A 22,961-nucleotide genomic window follows, 5' to 3' on the forward strand; every position below is an offset into this window, starting at 1 on the left:
CCTATAATAAACCAAAATACATAATAATAAATTATACCAGTGAATTCTATTGGATCATCATCTTTCTAGTAATTCACACACCTCCTCCTCCTCCTCCTCCTCCTCCTCCTTCTTCTTCTTCTCCCCCCCCCCCCACCCACCTCTAAGCTCCCAAGCACTCAGCTTACCTGCCTATTATTATTCACTCATGAAGAGCAAACACAGCAGTTAAGTCGGGTGCACGCAGGGTCCCTGTTAGTAACCTGTCTCTGGTGCATTGAATGCTAAGTCTAACCCTGCGCGGCGGGGGGGCTGCGGAGTTGCACACATTGAGTTCTGGTTGCAAAGGTAGCAAAAGTCAAAGATGAAAAGCGTGAGGAAAATGGGTGCAGCCACCAACACAAAAGACCCCTCGCTGTCAGCGCACCCCCATCTTCCTTTAAACGAGCCCCCTCACCCCCCTCCCTCGGGCCGAGATGCATTGTGGGGAAAGTCGTTGCCATTCGACCTCTGCAGGGCCTGCGCGGACGCCGACAGAAGAACCCTGAAATTCATTATGCGTTTAAAACCTTTATTTATTTCCGCATAACCTACATACTCTCGCCAGGAGGCCAAACGCGAGAAAAAAATAATTAAATAAATTTGACAAATTGGACTATATTTATAGAAGAAGAGTTTATAGATCTTAATTAGCCGGCAGGGATTTTGTAAAGAAAGTGTAGATTCTAATTTATTAAGAAATGTCCGGAGAAAGAAACCGCAGGTCGCTGGCTTTCCGAGGAGGTGGATTAGCCGTAACCGGCTCCAGTGGTGTCGGCAGCGGCCACAGTAACAGCTGGGAGGCCCAGGCCTGGCAAGAACGACATTTAAACGGGAACAGGCCGGAGCAAGAGGAGGAACGGGATCTGGGGGCGAAAGGAGCGTCGCTGGGGAGAGTGGAGGGTGGGGGATCGATCAGCGATAGCACGGAGCCGGAGGCGGAGGAGGAAGAGGACGCGGAAGGGGGCAACTGGGGAGCCGGGAACAGGGAGGAGGACCGGGTTGGCAACACAAGCGCTGACGGCAGGCTCTCGCAGGGCAACGGGGAAGACGATCGGAGGGAAGGCTGCAGCTGGGGAACCGGCAATGGCCTGAACGACGAGGACGGCGCTGGTGTGGGGAGCGGTGGCACAGGATCCGGGGAGGACGATCGGGGCGAAGGGTGGAGCGCAGGGGACGGAGAAGAGCCAGGGGCCAGGAAAGCTTGGGTAGAGATGAGACCGCAGACCCTGCTGCAGAAACACTCGCTCTTCCAGGGATCCTGGCTGCAGGAGTACCCCTGGCTCAAATTCTGCCAAGAGACGGGGCTGATGTCCTGCTCTTGGTGTCACAACACGGGCACCAGCTGTAACGACGAGCTGGCTAAAGGAAGCCGGAATTACAAACGGGCCTTACTGCTCAGACATCACCTGTCCGCGGAGCACGGCAGGAATGACCCTACAAAACAGGTAACTAGACTTATATGTATATACAACTGAGTTATTTTAAAGTATGTACACTGTTATCACCGTAGCAGTGTTGTTTAAACTGTAAAACCTCTATACGTGTTTACCTTTTTATTGCAGACCGTTTTATCACATAATAAGAATCCATATGAAGTGTGCATGTGGGATCACATTTAATCACTGCGCATTTTATTCCGAGTTTGAGTTCTCCGTCGATACCTTTTTTTTAAAAAAAATATATTACTGGAATCAACAATTAACTATACACACGCACAAACACTGCACCCTTCCAAAATAAAACAAATACGTAAAACTAAATAACTTTAAAGTGTTCATTGTAATCCTGGGTCTTCGTCAGTAATGCACTGTACGCGTCCAGCTAAATTCTTCTCTGCTTCAGTAACTTGATTGCCAGAGGTCAAAATGGCAAGAGCTTGACCCGAGCGGCTTAGTTTTTTTTTTCGTTTTCCCCGTTTCCCCCCTGTTCTGCCCCTTGCATCTGATCAGTTGCACAGTGACCTCTGGCGCATTGCAGCCTCCTGTTGGGTAAATAGGAGGCATCTTGTCGAAACCCGGGGCAGAAACACCGCCTGGCAGAAAGCAGAGGGAGCGTGTGTGTGTGTGTGTGTGTGTAGCCCGGCACGCATGTAAACACAGCATCGCACTCCGGCGGCGGCCCGGCTGCTGACATGCACAGCCATGACTGTGGGAGCAGCTCTCCGGGATGAAGGATATGTGAAAGAGTTGTTGTTTTTCGTCGAGGAAACCGAAAACACACATTTCTCTCGAAACGTTATACGACCGACACGTAGAAGTATCAGCTTTAGCAGCCATCTAGTGTTTATTTGATGTCATCTCGCTACTTTGACACATCGGCTGTCAGGACGGAAGAGATCCAAACTGTCAACATGATGTAGATAAACGGGTGATTTGTCCAGTTTGATTTACTTTAACACATTAATAATAATATGCATATTATGAATTCTATGTGTTTTTGTTTACCATAAGTTGTTAAAATGTCGGAATGCTGTTGCTTTATAGCCTGTTCAAACAAACAAAAAAATGAATTATTGTTCACGCAAAGCAAGCTGACCATTTAGTTTAGTGTAAACTATAATTAATTGAATACAAACCTTTCATACATCTTCAGCAATATATATATATATATATATATATATATATATATATATATATATATATATATATATTATATATATATATATATATAATTTTAAGTAACGATTAAACACAAAGTATATACATTTATACCACATTTGTTCATATCAATAGCAAGATTGATTGTGCTTACAGCTTAGGCACCTTCATTAAACTAGGGTAATTTTCAAATCAACAAATCGGCACATACGATATTAATGCCACCGTTAGTATTCAGATAATTATAGCTTTTGAAAAAGGAGGTTTGGGTCAATGCAATAACATGAACTATGTCTCACACACTTGACTTAAACATACATAATGTTACTAAGACGTTTTTGTTGACTGGTCTGAGAATTGCAAATTCTTATGAATCCAGTTCTAAAGTGTATTCTACAACTACAGTAATTCTACAGAATTAATTTTGGTTAATCATTTAATTTGTAATGACCCGTTGAATAAAAGATGAACATGCTATATGAGGCTGTATTCAAGTTTATAAAGTGCAAAAAACAATGATTTTTATTTATTTAATGTCTGCAAAACAGGACATGGTTTATTCTATAGGGCTGTACAGTACAATTACGTTTGATGGTCAGGAAGTGGATGTGCAACACTTAAATAATAATTAAGGCAAAGACTTCAACAGGCCAGCACTGTTTAAAATTTACTAAACCACAATAAATGTTAACTTAAGCAGATGATTGGTCCCCTCTAGTAACTTACAGGAAACTTGGAGTGAAAATCGTAAGACAATGGAGTGTTGAGAACCAGAGTTTGGAAGTCTTGGTTTAGACGCCAACCTTGTTGTATTCATGACTGTTGACACCCATAATCATGTTACCTAGCAGAAACCTAAACAATGGTGGAAGTCAGCATCCCACTGATATTATTGGAACAGGCTACATTAATAGGGGACTACAATTTACATCTCCGTCTTTCATTGTATTGTCAATGCATACTGTGGAAAAATACAATAACTAAAAAGATAATGTTTTTATGGCACATAGGCCTAGGAGGCATAATAAAGAGGTCTGTAAAGAAAAAGCATTGTGGTTTGTCACCCACACAGCCTTGCTCAGTCTACACTTTCTTAGCCTTCAGATGCCTAGAGAAGATTGTGAATAGAGGGGTGGCAGCTACACTAAGTAGAGGAGTACTTCTATTCATCACAGCACTGGGCGGATACATTTGGCTATACTGGTAATACTGACTGTGGAGTTGCTGTAGTGCTGTGGCCTTTATGTCGGTTTTGTTGAGAATACCAGCAGATTACATGATAGTGCCAGTGGGCTGACTAGACTGCATTATTCAAAATGGTGTCTGCTTCTGAGTGTTATGGTAAGACCCTGAAGTTTCCTTCTACCAGGTGTGCAGAGTGTGCCAGTACAAAAGTGTGTGCCAACCAAGACTGGGTTAGACTGGGATTATATGACCTAGTGTGTTAAACATTTTTTTTTTTTAAACCTCTTAAAAAAGTATTTTGGCCTACAGTAATGTCTTATTTTTTAGTATATGAAAACCATTGAAAACTGTAATGTGTGTGTGTGTGTATATATGTGTATGTATATATATATATATATATATATATTATATATTATATATTATATATTACAGTTAAGTACTGAATAAACTAGCTGAGAGCTAATTAGGAGTGAAAAACAAAAGCCAGTTGAGTTGCAAGTACCAGGTCTGTGGAATGTTCACTTTAAAGTCTGAGAGCAGTATGGGAGTAGGTGTCACAAAATGTTAACACAATGCATTAGTGTCTAAGCAGTATGTTTTTGAAAGGACATTTTATGAATATCTGGGGGGAAAAAGTTAAAACGCCAGGATTTCAAAATCAGCCATCATGCTTTGCTTTTATTAGTCTTATACTTCTACTTAACTTTGTGAAGTTGGGAGGGACTTTTTTTTTGACACATGTCAAATTGCGAAAGTCTAAGAAGGAAAATAAAATTCCATTCAGGAACTATTTGCCCACATTTACATTGTCCAAATGTCCATGCAAACTTCCCTCCCACATTTCTTCCTGATAGAGAACAACATTATTCACCGTTTTGAAAGGCGGGCAAAGGAATGATACTTTATAGATGCATATATAAAAAAAATAATGATCATCATCATTTCAGGGGCATATACCATAGTCTACCTTTTTTGGAATAGTGCAGCATGGATTAAGCTGGGTTTTTTCCCCAACATTTTGGCAAATTTGAAGAGTCATACAAGTAGGTTTTAGTTTCAAAAGTGTTCAAACACATTTGATGTGGTTCTGACATTTTCCAGTTTCAGAAGTGGTATGTGATGGCAGCAGAAGTTGTGGGTTTGACGGCTTTAGAAAATCATATCTGATACATATAGTTGTATCTTTTCATGACAATCCCAGAGCACATGATAAGAAGATGGCTATATAGAAAGGCTATGCTCTTTTTTGTTTTAAATTGAAAAACTGTTTCTGTTTTAAGAGGATCTGTACTCGGGATGTCTTGCAATGCCAGCAAAATTCTTGTGACTTGTGCTCTTCCATTTTAAATTTACCTTACTACCAGTGTTAGATTCACCTTTAAACTTTTGATGTAAACAAGGTTTTCTCAGGTTTCCCCTGTAAAGAACAGCATGAGCTGGTGGAATGCTGTACAGTGTAGACTTTTGAAGAAAAAAAAAATAATAATCTCTGCCTATTTCTTGGAAAACCCTGCATGTGTATGCAGAGCACCCACCATCATGTGTATACATTCTTGAATTCATTTTCAGTTACCAATGTAAATTATGTGCCCCTGCCCTGTTTGCATTGTCTGAAGAAGAGGCTTGGGCTTTGTTTGTCAGGACTTTAAAATACATACTGAACATGGAAATCAAGTGTCTGCACTTTGGTTTTTGTTTTGGTAATGGTGTAGTGTTTGGAATCCTTCTCTTGTAACTGTATACTTTTGTTTTGCTGTGTCCAATATCCACACACTGTTTTACTTGACCTTCAAAGTATTAGACAGCTTTATGCAGAATTATTCTCATATTCTCTTATTGTTCCCAGTCTTGTTAGAATGCTCCACACTATTTTCACCCTTGCTCCAGTCTAATATGGACCTGGTGTTTCAAGTCACTGCTAATTCAGAAATCATTATTACTTTCGCCAACATCCCTGACCATGATTTAATAGAGATCCGTTACCCAAAAAAATGCCAGAGCCCTTGCCATTTTCCTTTGTATTCTATTTGAAATAGTTTTTCTGGAACAGGTTGAAGGGCACATCAAATGTGTACACCATGTCCCTGGAACTGAAAATAGTGCATGGTAGAGGACATGATCTAAATGAAGCTGGACACATTTAAAGCTTTCACTGTATATAAAAATGTGAAATATTAAGAACAGTTACAGGTATTTGATGTAAACAGGTGTAGCAACACGTGGGGAAACCTTTTTAGAACCTGTGAGTTGTTGCATAATTAATTAACAGCAACATCACTTACCTAATGGAGGGATTCATTTATTTAGTTTAGTCTTTTCCTGGAGTGTCTTACTCTTGTTGTCAAATAACTAGTTCAGATCATGTGAAGAAATCATGCAGGGGTTAGGGGAGTTACACTGATTAACAGTCACAGTCACTATAAGCTGCCATTTAAGCTAATGGTTTGTATTTCTGACCATCACTACTTTAAGTTATGCCATTTACACAGTTCAGTTAGTGAAGCTCACTTGATCCTGTTATCTATGTATTAATGTGAGTGCCAAGAGGCTTCAAACACCGGGTATATCTTCGTCAGGAACCGGGATGAAAAAGCGCTTTCAGAACAGGAGTAATTTGCACAGCTATTCTGTTGCTCGTTTTATTGCTTTACCACATTGCCTGAGGGAAGACATTGACAACACACAGGCCCACAAAACACCCTTTTTCTTGAAGGGCTGGATTACCTATTTGATACATATACACTGGGTTTTAACGGCTTAGTTATCCTATAGATCTCCCATTTTACCATCATAAGATTCTTGTGTTTAATGAAAATGAATGATGATGATTAAAAAAAAATAAAAAAAAGAGCTCTACATTGTTTCTATGTAAAAGTCCTCTATTTGTACATATCAGCTTTGGTTTAGTTCAGTTGAAATTGTCACAATAAAGATTAATCTAATTATTAGATATAGCCCAGAAATCACCTTTCAGTCTATAAAATGTTTTTTGTGAACGTGTAATGGTTTCCTCACAAGAAGAAAAAAGAACAAACAATAAAACTTAAAAAGCATTCCAACCATATCTTTTGGAAAACGTCCCACAATATCTGCTGTAATGTAAAAAGGAATTTATACATTCCAGATTAGGAACATGCTACAATTTGGACAACTCTGGGAGTTGTCTGAAGAACTGGGACCTTGTAAGATCTAAAATTAAAACAAAATATATCTACATTGTCTTATTTAGTTTGTTTCTAGTGTGAAACTAACATGCCCTACACTTGAGTCCTGCTCTGCAAGTGTGTCATTGTCAAACCTGAAACTAACACCACAGTATTTGCATACCACAGTTTCCAAGCAAACATTTATTGAAGCATCTGTTATCGGCCTGTTCTCGCAAGAAACGTGGCACATCTGGAAGCCAATGGCATAAGAGAGGCTATTAAAATATGAAGTATGAAACGGATCTGGGATGAGTGCCCTTTCATGACTTCACATTAGTGGAGCTCGGGCTGCTATTTGGCACCACAGCCGCCAGATGTCTACTTAAGCCCTTGCAATTAAATTAACACATTCAGGAGGTGAGAATTAGCAACAAATTGACTGGAAAAGAGATGATTTAAATTGTGTGGACAGCCCTCAACACCCCCCCCCCCACTCCAATAAAAGAATAGCCCAATCTATTTAAAATTCAAGCTGTTGTTTCTTGACTTAATTAAGAGTTTCTGCTGAATTTTGTATGAAGATGGCCATAGTTTGCTGTTAACTTTCAGCTGTGGTAGAGACTTTGTGAATTTGTTCAAATGGAGACTTCATATACTCTGTACCTTTTTTTTTTTTTTCTCCCTCTTTAATCTAGTGGGCATTGTGGAAGGGGACAATGCCAGTGGGGGCAACTAGATAATCTCTCAGCTTCAACAATGGATAGCCTATTCATCATAAGTGTCTTAAGTATACCATTTAACAACATGTCTCTCCCCATCATGTATGAGTAACACATTTAGGACTTATAGTATGGGGGGTGAGGTTAGCTCTGCTTCGCTTTTGCATCCTCCCGTGTATTATGGTATCATCTTGTTTCACGAACGTTAATAATGAATTGCAAACAGTGAACAAAAACTGGGTTTAAATGTATGTTATTGTTTTGAATCCGATTATAGTGATTCATGTTTAGATGCTCGACCAATTCCTCCACTCTGCGTGATTTCTGCGTGAAATCGCTCCACTTTCATAACTGTTTGAAAGTCGTCATTGTAACTCTAATCATTGCATCCCCACCCAATAATAAAATAAATGCATCACGAGTTTCACTTTCCTCATCCTTTAATATATCATGATTTAGAAGCACGTCTTTAGAAGCACAGTTTTGAATTACTTGCAAACGGATTTAAAATGGTTCGATCTAAAAGGGCATTCTCCTTATTGCCCCAAGGACGTAAATACAGGGGACACTATTCTGCTGACAGCAGAATGACAGTGGTTTAACAATCAGCTAGAGCTGAAACTATTCTAAACAGCTGTATTTTTAAGTAAAAATGTCCATATTAAAACACATTTTGGCAGGTACTGCTGTATGATTCTCTTTCCTGTCATTTCTAATTTGCCTTCATAATAGACTCATTTAATGTTTGATTAAAGGTGATCCAATGTGAAGCAGCTTCTCCTCATCTAAAGTGCATTGCCAGTGGTACATCCTTTCTACTTTTACATTATGAATTCTGAAAATCCCACTGTGTATGGAACTTGTGTGAAAGGAAAACTGCTTGACTTACTTTCTAGTACTGAAACTGCTTTCATGTGGCCTTTTTGCTTGTTGAAGAGACTAGTTCAAGTTTTTACACTCTGCATGTCAGCTTAGCTCTTCAGAGCAACAAGCCTTTTCTTGTTATTGAGGTCATGGTCTGTCTTATGGTCCTAATACAACCCATCTATCTAGTCTGTGCGCTACTTTTATTCTATTTGAAGCCAAGTAGCACACAGACTATGTAAGACTTCTTATATCCAGTACATTCTTTTGAGATCTCTATGGAGTATGTTGAACATTTTTCTATTAAAATGTTTGATTTGTCATGACAAACAAACCAGTGGTGAAATAAACCTTGCAGTTTATTTTTCCTTGTATTTATGATCCCTGATATTTGGAATAGAGTATAATTAATTCCTTGCCGTCCTTCTGTTAATCAGAAACGACATTGGGTGTAAATATTTAAGCAAGTAAATTAACATGACACCAGGACACTAGTGATGCTCATCAGAAATTTGCTGGCCGTCTAGAACAGTTTTCATGATCTGCATTTTCCCACAGTAATAGTTTCCATTTACTTGTTTGCAAATTCCCCAAACTGTTACTGCTTCTGCTGTCATTTGCAATATGAGAGAAAAAATATTTTGGAGGGGTGGTTGGGAACGCATATAGAGCATAAGGGAAGTCCTATAAATTGATTTCCTACTGCTCTTTCTTGGCACTTGAACTTTCACAAGCTATTTTCATTGGGTTAGTCATTGAACGGGACAAATTATGACAAGCAGAAACTTCACAAATTACAAAGGACAGTGTATTATAGGATATTTCACAGTCTTGTACAGAAACTTGAATGATATTTACCTATGGTTAAAGTGCAGACTGTCAGCTTGCCATGAGCATTCACAGACAGTGATTTTTATGAGCAGAACAGAAATTACGAACCAAGACAAGTTCTGGTTAACACAATGGATTAAAAAAAATGTGCATTGCATACAATTCTACAGAAAAATTAGCTGTAAATATTTCATGATTTTATTTATGTACTTTGTTTCCAAGAGCTCCTTTGTGCTGAGAATGTGTGTTGATTTTGAGAATCTGGTCTGTGTGTCAAGAATGAACATGTGGAAAGGATATAATTGTGTGCATTATTTATTAATACTTGGGTGATGTACTTCTGAATGTTTTCCAGTTTTTCAGCATACGGTTGTCTTTTATGTAGCCTATACAAAGATTCAGATTACTCCATTCTGCCAATAGCTTTAAATGATATCAGTTGTGTTAATGAGCTGAATTCATAGACTTTTTAATCTCTTCTGTAATTTTACTCTTGGGGAGTGCTCTGGACTGCCTGGTAGACGCAGGCAAAGGCAGACAAACTCGCTGAATAAGAACATTCTAGCCAGGAACTTGATACTGGACCTGCACATGTCTATCACATATAAAATCAGGGTAGTTTCATGTAGCACATTTTACTATATATTTTTTTTCTCTTCAAGGAATGTAACTGTGTCACTTCTTGTCTTTGTGTCAGGAGACGGAGAAGTCGGGGGACATGGACGAGGAGGAATCTGAATACAGAAACAAGCCAAACGAGAACTCTTACTGCTACCAACTGCTCCAGGAACTGAACAAACAGAGAAAGAATGGCATCCTATGCGATGTCAACATTGTGGTGAGTGGGCAGGTTTTCAGAGCGCACAAAAACATCCTGGTAGCGGGGAGCCGGTTTTTTAAGACACTCTACTGCTTAACCAAGAATGAGAGCTGTGACCAAACCACCACCATCACTCACCTCGATGTGGCCGCCGTTCAGGGCTTTTCGGTTATCTTAGACTTTCTGTACTCCGGCAACCTCCTGCTCACAAGCCAAAATGCCATTGAGGTGATGTCCGTCGCCAGCTACCTCCAGATGACCGAAGTGGTCCAGTCGTGTCGTGCTTTCATCAAGGACGCGCTGAACATCAGCATCAAGTCGGAAGCCCCCGACTCGGTGGTGGTGGATTACAACAAAAGGAGAGCGGTCACAAAAGACGGCAAGGGATCAGACAAGAAACCCAGCAACTTCTGGGCCACCAGCATTCTCTCCAAGCTCTCAATCCAAGCCAGCACCAACATCAAGGAGGAGCCCAGTGACGTAGAGGGGTCCATCAGCGAGAACTACCCACTGAGCAACTCGGGCTGGGGCTATGACAACTCTTCGGAGTCAGCCGAGAACGAGCCCCAGGGCCCGGGCCCTGTGTTTGTGTGGAACGCAGCCGCTGTCCAGACGAGCCGGAAGGAGGTCAAGCAGGAGCCTGGCAGCGGCAGGAGAAAGAATCAAACCACCCGGCGGTTCGTATACAACATCCCACCAGAACCAGAAGAAGGCTACGACGAGGGGATGTTCATTCAGCCCTCAGCCTCTTACTCCAAAGAAGACCTGCAGTTCTTCTCAGAGAACACAGGTATGCATCCAAAACACTGATCATGATGTCTTTTATCATCGTAGTTGAGCTTTTACATAATTTAGTTAAACGCAGAAGATTTGTAATACTAGTTACACTGGTCCTACTAATTGGCTGGCCTATTACACAGCTCTTGAATAATAGAACGCACACTATCCTGTCGACACTGAAAATCTGTGCAGGTAAGTGTTACAATGTGAATTGCATTGCCTTGAATACTGCGTCTAATTTTACAACCATGGTTATCGAATTTGATTTCACAGTTCAACAATGCTCTTTTGTGATCCTTATTTGGTCCTAACAAATCCAAATGAAGTGGTAATTAGTTTTGCGACCTTGTTTTGACAGTAATCTTGTCACCTGATGTCCTTTGTTTGTACTCTTACATGTTTCAAATGTGCCTAAATATTCCTGAATTCAGTAGGCCTATTCATTAAAAAATGTTTTTATTAATCATTTAATATCATACAGGGTATATATTTCAACAATGGACTTTGACAGTAAAAAAAACTTTGTACTGAGTTGAAACCTTTTTTCTTCTATCAGTAGCCTAGGCAGCCCTTTCTGCCTTTTAGGTTGTTGGTTAAATTTTTCCGATGTTGCTCTTCACAGCACATTTGTTCTTGTTAACCCTACGGATATTTGTGGATTAAGCTTTATCATGGGTTTTAGTTAATTGAATTTGTTTAGCATTATGCTTCATGTTAAAGCTGGTTAATGAACCGAAGAGGAGAAAGATTAGTCATTCTTTAGTGTTTATGGAAGAAAAAAAATGTATACTTCATCTGGGTTCTCATGTTAGAACTCTTATTAAAACAAAACAACCTAAAAAAATAGTATGGTTGCATAATACAGCTTTCTGAATGTATACATCAGTTTTTCCCTATTTCTGTTCTTCCCCAACACTGACACTAATGAAGGCAGGAGATCTGTTTCTCCTTTCATTAGTGCTCCTTTTGGCTTTTCTTTTTTTCTTTTCATTTTTTTTTTAATGGGATGGATTCTTGCTGATGAACGCTATTGCACAGTGATATTGGGTGCTGTCAGGCACTGTGCCAGTGAGGTGTCTGTCATCGCTCTGCAATGTGAATCTTGATGAGCTGTTATGGATTCTTGGGCCTCCTCCAAACAAGCCTGCTGAATTGTTCAAAAGTGTGGCAGCTTGTGTGCCACTTAACCATACACGTATTTCAGTCCCTGCTTGCCGAGGTGAAAAGCTGGCAAGACCGTGCTGTCTAATCTCCCTGATCTGTGTAGATACATTTCCGCAATTTTTCCAACTATTGGCCGTGTCGAGACTGTAATACAGGCCTCACATTCTGGCTAACGGTTGCAAAGTCTCTCATCTGTCACTGTTGGCCATCAGATGTTCTGCTTCCAGCAGTAATCAGTTTGACTCTTCACATCAAAAATGTATTTCACAAACATTAGTGTATTCTAAACGCTGCATTGCTGAGATTGATCGCTTGTATCAGGTTGAGTATATGCAGTGAGACTCTTGGACATGCAAGAAGAACTCTAAAATGCACAGGAGTAAAATTCTGCAGGATAGGGCCTGCCCTAAAGTGTCTGATGGGCTGTTGTACTAAGCATAGACATAGATTATTATTTTTCAACTTTATCAGATTATCTGCTCAGTCCAGACAGGCTGGAATTCTACAGATTTTTCTCTTATGCCATCATAATGCTTTATTTAATTTACTGATGTGATATTTTGAAAATGGACACTACTTCCATGCCTGTGTGTGTCCAGAGACTCGATCCACCGATCTGTTGTGAGCCCCATGTACTGATCCTCCTGCTAGTCTTCCATTGGCCTTCTATGACTAGTGCTTTTTTTTTTTTTTTTTTAACTTTTCAATTTCTAATCAATTATTCTGTGTTCTTTCAGAGCTAGCAAGCCAGATCCAGTACAGCTTATTACAAGACACGCAGCCCAGGGAATCTTGGGAAAATGGTGAGGGGATTTCAGTTCTAACTGCTTTCCATGTGGCCTTGTGATACAAAATGGTGACATCTGCTTTAAAGCACTTAATCTCGGGGGGCAGAGATTATCTTTCGCCTGTCCTTGTCCAGTTGTGCCTAGAGCCGAGAGTAAAGGCGAGGCTGCCCTGTATGACTGTATCGCTGGAGGCTACGCGTGTGACTAGAGGTCTATTCTCTTATGGCTTTAAGCTTTATTAGTTTGAGCCCAGTTTTTACACTCGCAGTTGATTTTGTATTGGATTGCAGAATGTATTAATATATACATATAATATTTCTATTTGAATTGTATTTTGTATTCTAAGTTTTATTGACCCACATTCACAGTCCGAATGCAGGGTTACTGTGCTTTATGTAAATACTGGAATTTCACCTTGCTTCAAGAAATAATTTAAGTAATGGTTAGTTCTGTACGACCATTCCCCTACATGCCACAAGATGGTGCTCCTTACCAGTGGGATGCAGAAATGAACATATTGAGTGTACACAATTTGCTGTGTTCAATGATTAATCATGCCAGTGGCAATAGCTTTTATCAGCTTTGTAGAAAGTATATTTAATAGTATCCATTTGTTAGGAGTATGTATGGGGGTGGGACAACGAGTATGGTATTTGTATAAACCCAATTAGGTAATACCATCATTAAAATGACAGTGAAACTAAATCATGATAACCTCTTGTGCTTTCCAGCTGTTACCAGGCTTTTATGCTCAGAATTACAGCTAACAATTACCATATAGCTTTGCAATTATTGTAAGGATGATTTCAGACCGCTGTAATCTTGCATTACTGTTAGGAAAATGTTAAGTATGTTACAAACTAGAAGATATGACATTGGAGAGAGTGTATGTGTGGATGGTTCTTTCAGTTTCAGAAACCTGGTCAATACAAATCCAAATAACCTTGATGTCTGAAACAGTGCTGCTGAATACATTGCTGTGTTTATGGTTCAAATCAATGTGACATATAACAAAGATACTGCACATCTAAGTTAAACAAGGCTTAAAATAAGACTACTGCAGTGCATTGCTCATGATGTTCAGACGTAAAATATCTTGTGAACAGGTTATTGACATAAACAGCATATAGGAAAGATATAATTTTGAATTAAGTGTAAATGGCAGGGTAACCACAGTGCGCTTTACAGATTGAAAATATAAAAAAAAAAACATAAACCATTAGGCACGGAGGAGAGAATCACAAACAATCCCATTGGATGGCAGATTGTTATAGGAGAAAATAAGTCTCTGGGGGTCCACAACTTAAGGCCTAGGCCTAATAGTTGCCTCCCCTCCAGGCGTTATCAGTTTATCAGACAGGCAGCAAGAAGATCAAAAAATTCTTAGATGGTGCTGCTAGCTGTGGTTTTCCCTCCAGTGGGGGCCCCTCAACAGCCCTCTGGGAGGGATGGTACATCATCAGCCCTCCAGGGTGGGTGGTGCCTCGTCAGCCCTCCGGGTTGGGGTCATGAATGACATTGTTTAAAACTAAATATAAGTGATGAAATGAACAGGGGAACTGTGCAAAATTGTGGCCAGCCCTCAGGGACTGAAAATATGATTAAAGGAAATGGCCTCGTATTCACATACAGGGGGGCTTCCCTGCTGTACTAATCGGAACATAACACTGTCAATTATTTCCTCCACCCCCATATAATGTAAAAACTCATCCTGATAGAGAAATTAGCACTGAGGTAGGGGAGGGGGGGTGCAAACTATTTTTTTCCCCGAGTCAGTCATGTAGAGGGTCTTGAGTTACAGAATTACAAATACAAACACAAGCCTTGCTGTGTTTTTTTGTAACCATACTTAACAATATTCTTGTTAAGAGATGGCACTGGAACCCCCTTTGCATTTCTTTAGCAGAAAAATAAGAGCAAGTAGCTTTAAGAACTTCTACAGAGAGTTTCACAGACCTGGATAAACACTAACGTTGGACTACCCTTCCCAAAATAATATGGGTTAGTCGTACACTCGTGCTAATCTGTGCCTGTGAAACAAACAAATCATCACTAACACCAATTCAAATTTTCCTCCCTCTCTCTGTCCTAGGTGAGTCATCAGCGTCTGTTGTGAACAAGCTGAAGTGTCCCCACTGTAACTACATTGCGAAACACAGGCGGACGCTAAAGCGGCACCTAATTATCCACTCCGGGGTGCGCTCTTTCAGCTGTGACATCTGCGGGAAGCTGTTCACCCGGAGAGAGCACGTCAAGAGACATTCCCTGGTGAGTTTAGAGGAGAATATTTGTAGACTTGTAATGTTGTAAAGATCAAAATTATGCTTTTCTTAAAAATTGGTTTATCTTACTGCATTTGACGTTTAACTGTAGTCCAGGTCTCTTGTATAATTTAGAAGCAGATCTATGAAAACTGGATGGATTGTATAGTAAAAGCTCTGCAGAGGAGCAGGCAGTCACTGTGGGTTGTTCTCCTTGGCAGGTACACAAGAAAGACAAGAAGTACAAGTGCATGGTATGCAAGAAGATCTTCATGCTAGCAGCCAGTGTGGGGATCAGACATGGGTCGCGGCGCTACGGCGTGTGTGTGGACTGCGCGGACTCGCACCAGGGCTCACAGGAGGGCCTGGACAACATGCAGGATCTGGAGTTCTCCCGGGAGGATGACTTTGAGGAGAATGAGGTGGGAGAGGGGGAGGAAGACATGGGGGAGGAGGGGGAGGAAGCGAACGAGAACGACCAATCCCACTGGGAGGAAACGGACGCCAACGAAGTGTGCGTCACCCTAGAGGACGACTAGTTCACAACTGGGAAACAATCAACGACTCCAAAGTGCTATCATTCTTCATGGTTATGTATACATGTACGTGTATAAAAAAATTAAATAAAAGCTTTGGTAGAGGGGGACTCCAAGATGTACAGAATTTGGCTTCGGACACTGGATTGTGGGCCCACAGGAGAAAGAGATGTTTATTAAATCAGGTTTTTGGTGATGTAATTTTTGTTTGTTTTGCATAGGGGATGGCTGTGTACAGCGTTTTAATTTACGATAGGCCAATCATCTTAAAAGAAAATTTAATTGTTCTATTTAATTTATAAAAATACAGATATTATGGTCTTATTAAATGATATAATTTTTTTTCTTGTTGTTTGTGTCTGCTATCAGAGTTTTGTTCAATTTAGATTGCTCCTGTACAATATGTCACAATTGAACTTAAAATGCTAGATGAATATTTAAAAAAAGAAAAGGTTTAAGGCATTATGGAGCAGTTGCCGAGAATAAGGAGACTTTCTTGCACCTCAAAATTCAATAGGTTTAGATATATTTTTCCCCTGTATTAATCTTGGAACCAAAAATCTGTTTTGTGACTTTCTAATGTATTTCAGCCCTATTTATAATTAATTTATGTAGGCTGTTTTATTGTGCCAAGCAGAACGCACACCAAGATTTTTACAGGAAGCAAACTACTGAAAATCAGAAAGAAAAGGCATACAAAAGAATGAGATGTATGGATATATACAACTGGGAAAACGATTGCCAGCTTTACATGAATCACAGCAGCAACATTTTACAAAGCGTCTAACATTCACTTACAGCTTAAATTTGCCAAATGAAGAGAAAGTTTGGTGCTTTTCGGCCTGTATGAACATATTGGACCTAAGGAATATTTATTACAGATCAACTAGTCAAACCCAAGTATGTTAAATGGCTTTTAGGCTATTCTATACTATCGTCCTGCTACTTTACCGGGCATGCTGTGCCATTCTAAAGATGCTAATATACTTTTGGAAAGCAACAGGGATTGTGTGTACTTTTACATGAGTTTGTATGAAAAGGTACTAAGTATACTTGTAATTAGACAAACCGAAAGCATCTGAAGCAAGTATATTCAAAGGTTTCAAATCAATGTATGCAATTTTTTCTTAAAAAAAAAAAAAACAAAATATATATATATATATATGAAAAAAAATGTTCTGTTATTTTGATGTACTAATTAAGTCTTACAATCATTTTATTTAATTTGATAGAAATGCTCTTACAGTATGTGTATTTTAAGTGCCAGCAAAAATCAAAAAAAGGACCCTAAGATTATTTCCTACTAATCAGCCTGGATGGATTTTCCCGTTCGCTATAAAGTGCTTGATCATGCCATTTGAGAGTAAAGCTCTGTGACTGATCAAAGACATGCACTTATTTTTTTGCATACGTCAAATAATTCAATAATATTAAATCAATTTTAAATAAAAATCAAACTTCAAAAATATCTGGATATGAAAGCTTTTGGTGTACATTGGAAAGGCAATTTCTAATCTTTTTATTTTTTTTCTTCTAATTTAATATATAAATACAATGTTGACTCAAAAATGCAATCAAGACTGTTAATTCCTACCTGTCCAACCAAATCATTGTTGTTTGAATACCTGTAAAGAAAGCCCAGGTAAACACTAGTGTGTAGACCCCTGCTTGTTAATGTATTTGTGTAATTCAGATTTAAGTGTTTAAATTCTAAAATCATTCACTTTACACTAGATGCATATAATGTTTAGCTTATTGTTTTATTCTGTTTTTTTTTAATTAATTTTATTTTATCAAGCACATATTTTATAAAATTGTGTAATGTTTGTGGGGTTCAACCTAGGAACAGTAGTTTCTGTTCAAATGCAGTGAATATATTGAAGTGCTATAATGAAACAGAAATGTATAATTCTCCCTTTATTCTAAATAAAAATGTATTTTAAAGCTGTATAGAAAATATTCATCATGTTCATATTATTTACCTTAAAATCACTGTGGGAGGATTTTTTATATATATATATAAATATATATAAATATATATTTAACTAGTTAATTTACACTATGGAATACAGCTACAGTTAAAATGTCTAAACCTTGGCTTGGCTTTTTATTCCTCATATGCTTCATTGTTCCTTCACATCTGTGTTTGTCTAGGACATAATTTTGTTTGTTCCTTTGCTTTACTGATATTATGTATATCTGATAAATTAAAAAAACTTTTTCTCGTTTAGATTTTATGCTGTAAAATTGAGAAGAAAAACAAACAAACAAAACACTACACGTAAGTAGTGTGTTTTTCAGCTGTATTTTTTTAAGCTGTCAAAAGATTTTAAGTATTTTTTTCGGTGACAATGCTGTTATGTACAGTAATGCAAATGGGATATAGCCTTCTAAATATACCACAAGTCAGGTTGTTCCTTTTTAAGTTTTAAGGTTAAAAAAAAAAAAAAAAAAACTCCTTATTTCTGTTTCAATTGTACTACTGTTCCTCTGTATAATAAATTTTAAAAATAAAACTTTGATATTGCTAAAGTATTACTCATTTTTGGAATGGGAACCAAAACCATTCTATAGAATGTAATAAATGCTTATGGATATTTATTGATCAATTTGGGGGGTTAATAGCTGTATGTGGTTCTGGTAAGTGACACAGATGTGTATTGCCATATGAATGATGAATTGTAAGTGGTTGGTGTGGTAAGCTTGACTATGGTAATATACATTCACACAATGATCTACTACTCAGACTAAATCAAGAAACCCTGCTGTTGAGAAATGAAAGATGGTTTCAGGATGTCATTTAAGATACAGTACAGGTGTAGGACTGCTGCAGAGGCATACTATACAGGCTTGGTTCCATTAATAAAGAAGTCAAATAAATGAATAGACAAAGCTGAAAGAAACCTGTGGGTGTGACATCCTTTGGTCCAGGAGAAACCAGGAGTGATGTGAATATTTATTGTTGCTACCCATGAAATCCTAATCAGAGACCGCATTAAGGGAGGTGCAAAATAAAACTGTTCCAAGTCCATTAATGGTTAAATGGTTAATGTCAGTATTCAGCAGTTATTGTACTCTCACTTCAGTTAGAGTGTACCTGTCCCCTTAACTACACAAAACCGGGATTTAAAATGGGTTTCCCTGTGCTTCATTCAGAAATCTAATGTCCATTTCAAATGTCACAATCCAAAATGAAAACCACAGCATAGTAGTAAGACTCCAAAAGTATTTTAATGAGTAGTATTTGTATATAGTGTAGAAATGCTAGTGTAAATAATGGGAATGGAAAAGTATTAAACTCCATATTAAAAAGTAGACTGGCTGAAATATATGTGACAATTAAACACTGTGCAGCAGCTCCCGTATGTATTTTTACACCTTGTCTCCAAGCGTTGTTTGTGACCCGCTTCAGTGTTGACTTGCTGGAAACTTGGCCAAGAGAGTGCTCAGATGACGCATGTCTGACAGAACAATGGCTCAGAAAGTGAGGCTGGATAAGTCGGTTGATAATGTGTGCATGTAGTTCTTCATGCCCCGGATTTCTTCCTCCTTCTCAGAGATCTGTAAATACAAGATCGAGCCAGTCATCTCATTTCTGATTTTGATTAGATCAGATGTTTGGTATCAGATGGCTGGTTCATGCTCCTTCTGTTTCAAAGTAGGAGGTCTAGAGTTAGCCGTGGGAGGTATGCATTATGAAAAGCTTGGCATAAAAAGTGAAGCCTAGATCTAACACTTGAGTCTACCAGGGCATTGGTCTTCACTGGTGATTCACATACATATGCTTGCAAACACAGATTAAGCCCTTTATCTGGAAAACAGCTATAAAACTGAAAGTTTGGCTGGATTCCAATTTAAACGTTCTGGGACCTCCTGAGTTTTATACTTAAATAAATGTTGCACCAAAAGGAGAATCTATCTGTTTGTTTAGTTGAGATATGTGTTCAACAAGATGTGCTTTCTCATGGCGGATTTCTGCATTTTCCATCTGAATCCTTGAGAACCATACTTCCGCTGCTGACAGCTCAGAGGCGATGGCTGCTCCAGTCATTTCTGCCGAGCTCTTCCCTTGGTCCAGATGATGCAGCTACAAGAGAACAGCAGTTCAACTGTCATTTACTGTAAAGCTGTGCAAAAATGAAAAGTAAATACACAAATATTCAGATCAGCCTTAAATATCTCATTACAAATAAAAAACGGTTTCCAAGTATTTTTGGTATATCTTATGCAAAACATAACTGGTGTTATGACACCATTGGACTGCACATTTATGAAGTTCATCCATGCTTCCATGTTCACTTGTTTGACAGAAGAGTCATTCTAGTCCAAGGCCAAGAACATAAGTCAAGCATTTGGAATTAAGCATTCTATGAAGGCAAACATTCACATTGTAATACAGGTGATCCTTCAAGATTATCAACTGAGAAGTAGCACATTATACAATTAAACTGGATCACAGATTTTCATGTTCAAAATTGCTCTTTTAGACAGTTTGGGGCTGAGGGAGTGCTCTGAGTAATGTACTTTGAATTTAAGTTCATTTACATAACATCCTATATTTAATATTTGTTCTACAATTTTGCCAGATTTACGCACATTATCTTCATTGTTCAGCATCTGGAACTCCAAAGAAAGAATACAAAACACCCTGAAATCTGTTGATGTGTTCAGTGGATTTTTTTCATTCATTTTCTTGGTATAACCTCAGTTAAATTCAACAGCTCACATCATGTATAATTCATCAAAAAGTCGTGTGTTTATTCCATCAGAAATGGCCTGCCCTTGTGAGCATAAAGCCCAAGTTAGATATCAGTTTTGCTTTTGTCAACATCAACCTTATTTTGGTTAATGTATACATTTATACATACATTTATAGACCTTCCTAATTGAGAAATGCAGGCTTGTGTAAAGCTGTCTTTGACAGGAGACAGCTTTGAAGCTCTGTGTTTAACAATACAGGCATGTGCTTACGAAAGCACGACAGATAACACTTCCATGCTTCCAAGGCCAGACCCTGTCACTGACAGATGTGCACACAGCAGGAATCAGCCAGACGGCTGCCATGCCCCATCTCCACAGAGACCTCTCTACATTCCCATTGGTCAGCACTGCAACATTTTGTGAAGCACAGACATTCAAGATACATTATATATTCCATAAACCAGGGCATCAAACCACAATACAAACTACATGCTGGTAACTAGCTAGCTTCTTCCTCAGTTTCGTAAAACAAACAAGAACAGGTGGCCAAATGAAGCATTAGCTAAAACAACCATTGGGCAATTTGCATTTTACATGTAATGCAAAATTGACATGACTGTAAAAGAAAACCTGACTTGGAAACATTTGTACCATTTTCACATTCCTCAAAGCCATCACACCTCCAATACACATCTTGCAGGAAGCAAGGGAGAGGAGTGGCAAGGGCTTCGTTGATTTGAATTTAAATTTTATTACCCCAAACCAAATCAGAAGATTGGAGGGAAAGAGATTATAATCTCTTTGTCTAAAACCTATAAAAACAGTAAATTAAAACTAGCAATTTGGAGTGGAATAACCTGGGAGTGAAAAACCCTAGGAGCGGAAATCCAGGAAGATTTAGAGGCACTGAAGTGGAAATCCAGAAAGAAATCAAGACTAGGACTTCTCCACCAAAAACATGGAAGCTTGGCAACCAAGCCGACCGCAGTCTGCCAGCCCTCCCCGCTATCGATACATAGTAAACACACACTCCAGTTTAAAGTCCTAGGTCAATCGAAAGTACTTACTAATAAAAACAATAACTGCAATGATATATTAAAGGAAATGTGTCCTTTGCAACTTTGTGGCTGTATCCTAGCATCAGCAGTAAATTATGTTATGCAAATTATTTTTCAAAACCAAAAGTTACAGTCAAATGTGAGATCAACTTAGTAAGGAGATCTTACTGAGATACATATGTTTAATTGTGTGGCCTAAGGAGAAGCCCTTGCTTGTGACACTTACTTTCTGAAGCTGCTTGGTGGCCTCAGTTATCTGGGCGAGGAGCTGGGCGTTTTCTTTAGTCAGCTGTCCACAATCTTCTGCCAGTTTGCTCCTCAAATAATTATCCTCTTCTCCACAGAGTTGTTTATCAGTCAGCTGCTCCTTCAGCCGTCTGATCTCTCTGAAAAAGGAAGTGCTTGTGTAGTATGCTGACACTCAAAATCACACATAGCTTCTTATCATTTCAGGAGTTTAGACAATCCCAATAGGTGTAGGTTCAATGTAAATAGAGCTTATTGTGGCCTAGATTCCCTCGACTAAGGGAACGATGACCTGGCCATGAGGACGAAGCCATCAGAACCCCCCCACTGTGTGTCTGTATATGTGGTGATGAACAGAGCCCTGTTTAAGACTTGCTTTCCTCACCGAAGCTCCTTAGCAACCTGCTCCTGTACACAGGATGTGCCAGTGAGATGTTTCTCCTCCAGACGGTGGAGTGTGGTCTGGGCATTCAGCAGCTCCCCTCTCCTCTCTCCTAGCTGGGTTTCTGCACTCTGCTGACACTGCACCTGCTTCTTCAGCTGCAATGAAAACCACAGATCTGGAATCTAATCTAAATGAGTTGACTGTTAATGAGTGAAGGAAATATAGGGCTAAAACCAAACAAATTATGTTAATATAATTAAAATTAGTAAATGTGAATACATTAAAGAGTGATTATTTTCATAGATCCCCATTATAACTAGCTAGAAACTTGACTAGAAATTGGCAACAATCTCAGTTCATCCATCCATCCATCCATTTTCGAAACCGCTCATCCTGCTGAGGGTCGCGGGGAAGCCGGAGCCGGTCCCGGCAGGCATAGGGTGCAAGACAGGAATACACCCAGGACGGGACGCCAGGCCATCGATGGGCAATCTCAGTTCAATAACTAGAAAACATCCAACCTGGGCTTCCAACAGCTTAATGCTGTCCTCTCTGTCTCTCTGATGGCGTTTCATGTGCTCTCCAGCTCTCGTTTCATATTAAGAAGCTCTTCCGTCCTGTGTTCCAAGTCCTGGTTAATCATTTCTCTCAGTCTCTTTAGCTGAACTACCTCCTCGGTTAGTAACAGCTTGTCTCTGAAACTAGCAGCTGGGGAAAAATATATTAAGAGTTATTTATAACACTCAAATACATGGTACATGGCATTGTAGATGAAACACTTATGAAACACAAATTAAAACAAATATAAATGTATCTAATTCAGAAAGCGATATTCTTGAACATAAAGTATCACTTAAAT

At 39.1% G+C, this 22,961-nt stretch overlaps 1 protein-coding gene across 2 annotated transcripts; it reads left to right on the forward strand.

Moving 5' to 3' along the window:
* Nucleotides 1-440: 440 nt before the first annotated feature.
* Nucleotides 441-18,244, forward strand: zbtb10 (zinc finger and BTB domain containing 10). 2 transcript variants are annotated; one of them, XM_066715898.1, is made up of 5 exons: nucleotides 442-1,466; nucleotides 10,061-10,973; nucleotides 12,865-12,930; nucleotides 15,008-15,183; nucleotides 15,398-18,244. In XM_066715898.1, exons 1-5 carry the CDS (start codon nucleotides 720-722, stop codon nucleotides 15,713-15,715), a joined length of 2,220 nt encoding a protein of 739 aa, XP_066571995.1. In that variant the 5' UTR covers nucleotides 442-719; the 3' UTR covers nucleotides 15,716-18,244. The 2 variants fall into 2 exon arrangements, with proteins under 2 accessions (XP_066571996.1, XP_066571995.1); XM_066715899.1 differs by lacking the exon at nucleotides 12,865-12,930 and having other exon boundaries at nucleotides 441-1,466.
* The last annotated feature ends 4,717 nt before the right edge of the window (nucleotides 18,245-22,961 follow it).

Source organism: Amia ocellicauda, chromosome 10 (assembly GCF_036373705.1).
Source record: "Amia ocellicauda isolate fAmiCal2 chromosome 10, fAmiCal2.hap1, whole genome shotgun sequence".
Lineage (NCBI taxonomy): Eukaryota > Metazoa > Chordata > Actinopteri > Amiiformes > Amiidae > Amia > Amia ocellicauda.

Excerpts from the sequence above, each read along its gene's own strand:
- zbtb10 (XM_066715898.1), top strand. The coding sequence starts at position 720 with ATGTCCGGAGAAAGAAACCGCAGGTCGCTGGCTTTCCGAGGAGGTGGA. Across the intron at positions 10,974-12,864 it reads GTTCTTCTCAGAGAACACAG|AGCTAGCAAGCCAGATCCAG; the intron begins GTATGCATCCAA and ends GTGTTCTTTCAG. Across the intron at positions 12,931-15,007 it reads CAGGGAATCTTGGGAAAATG|GTGAGTCATCAGCGTCTGTT; the intron begins GTGAGGGGATTT and ends TCTCTGTCCTAG.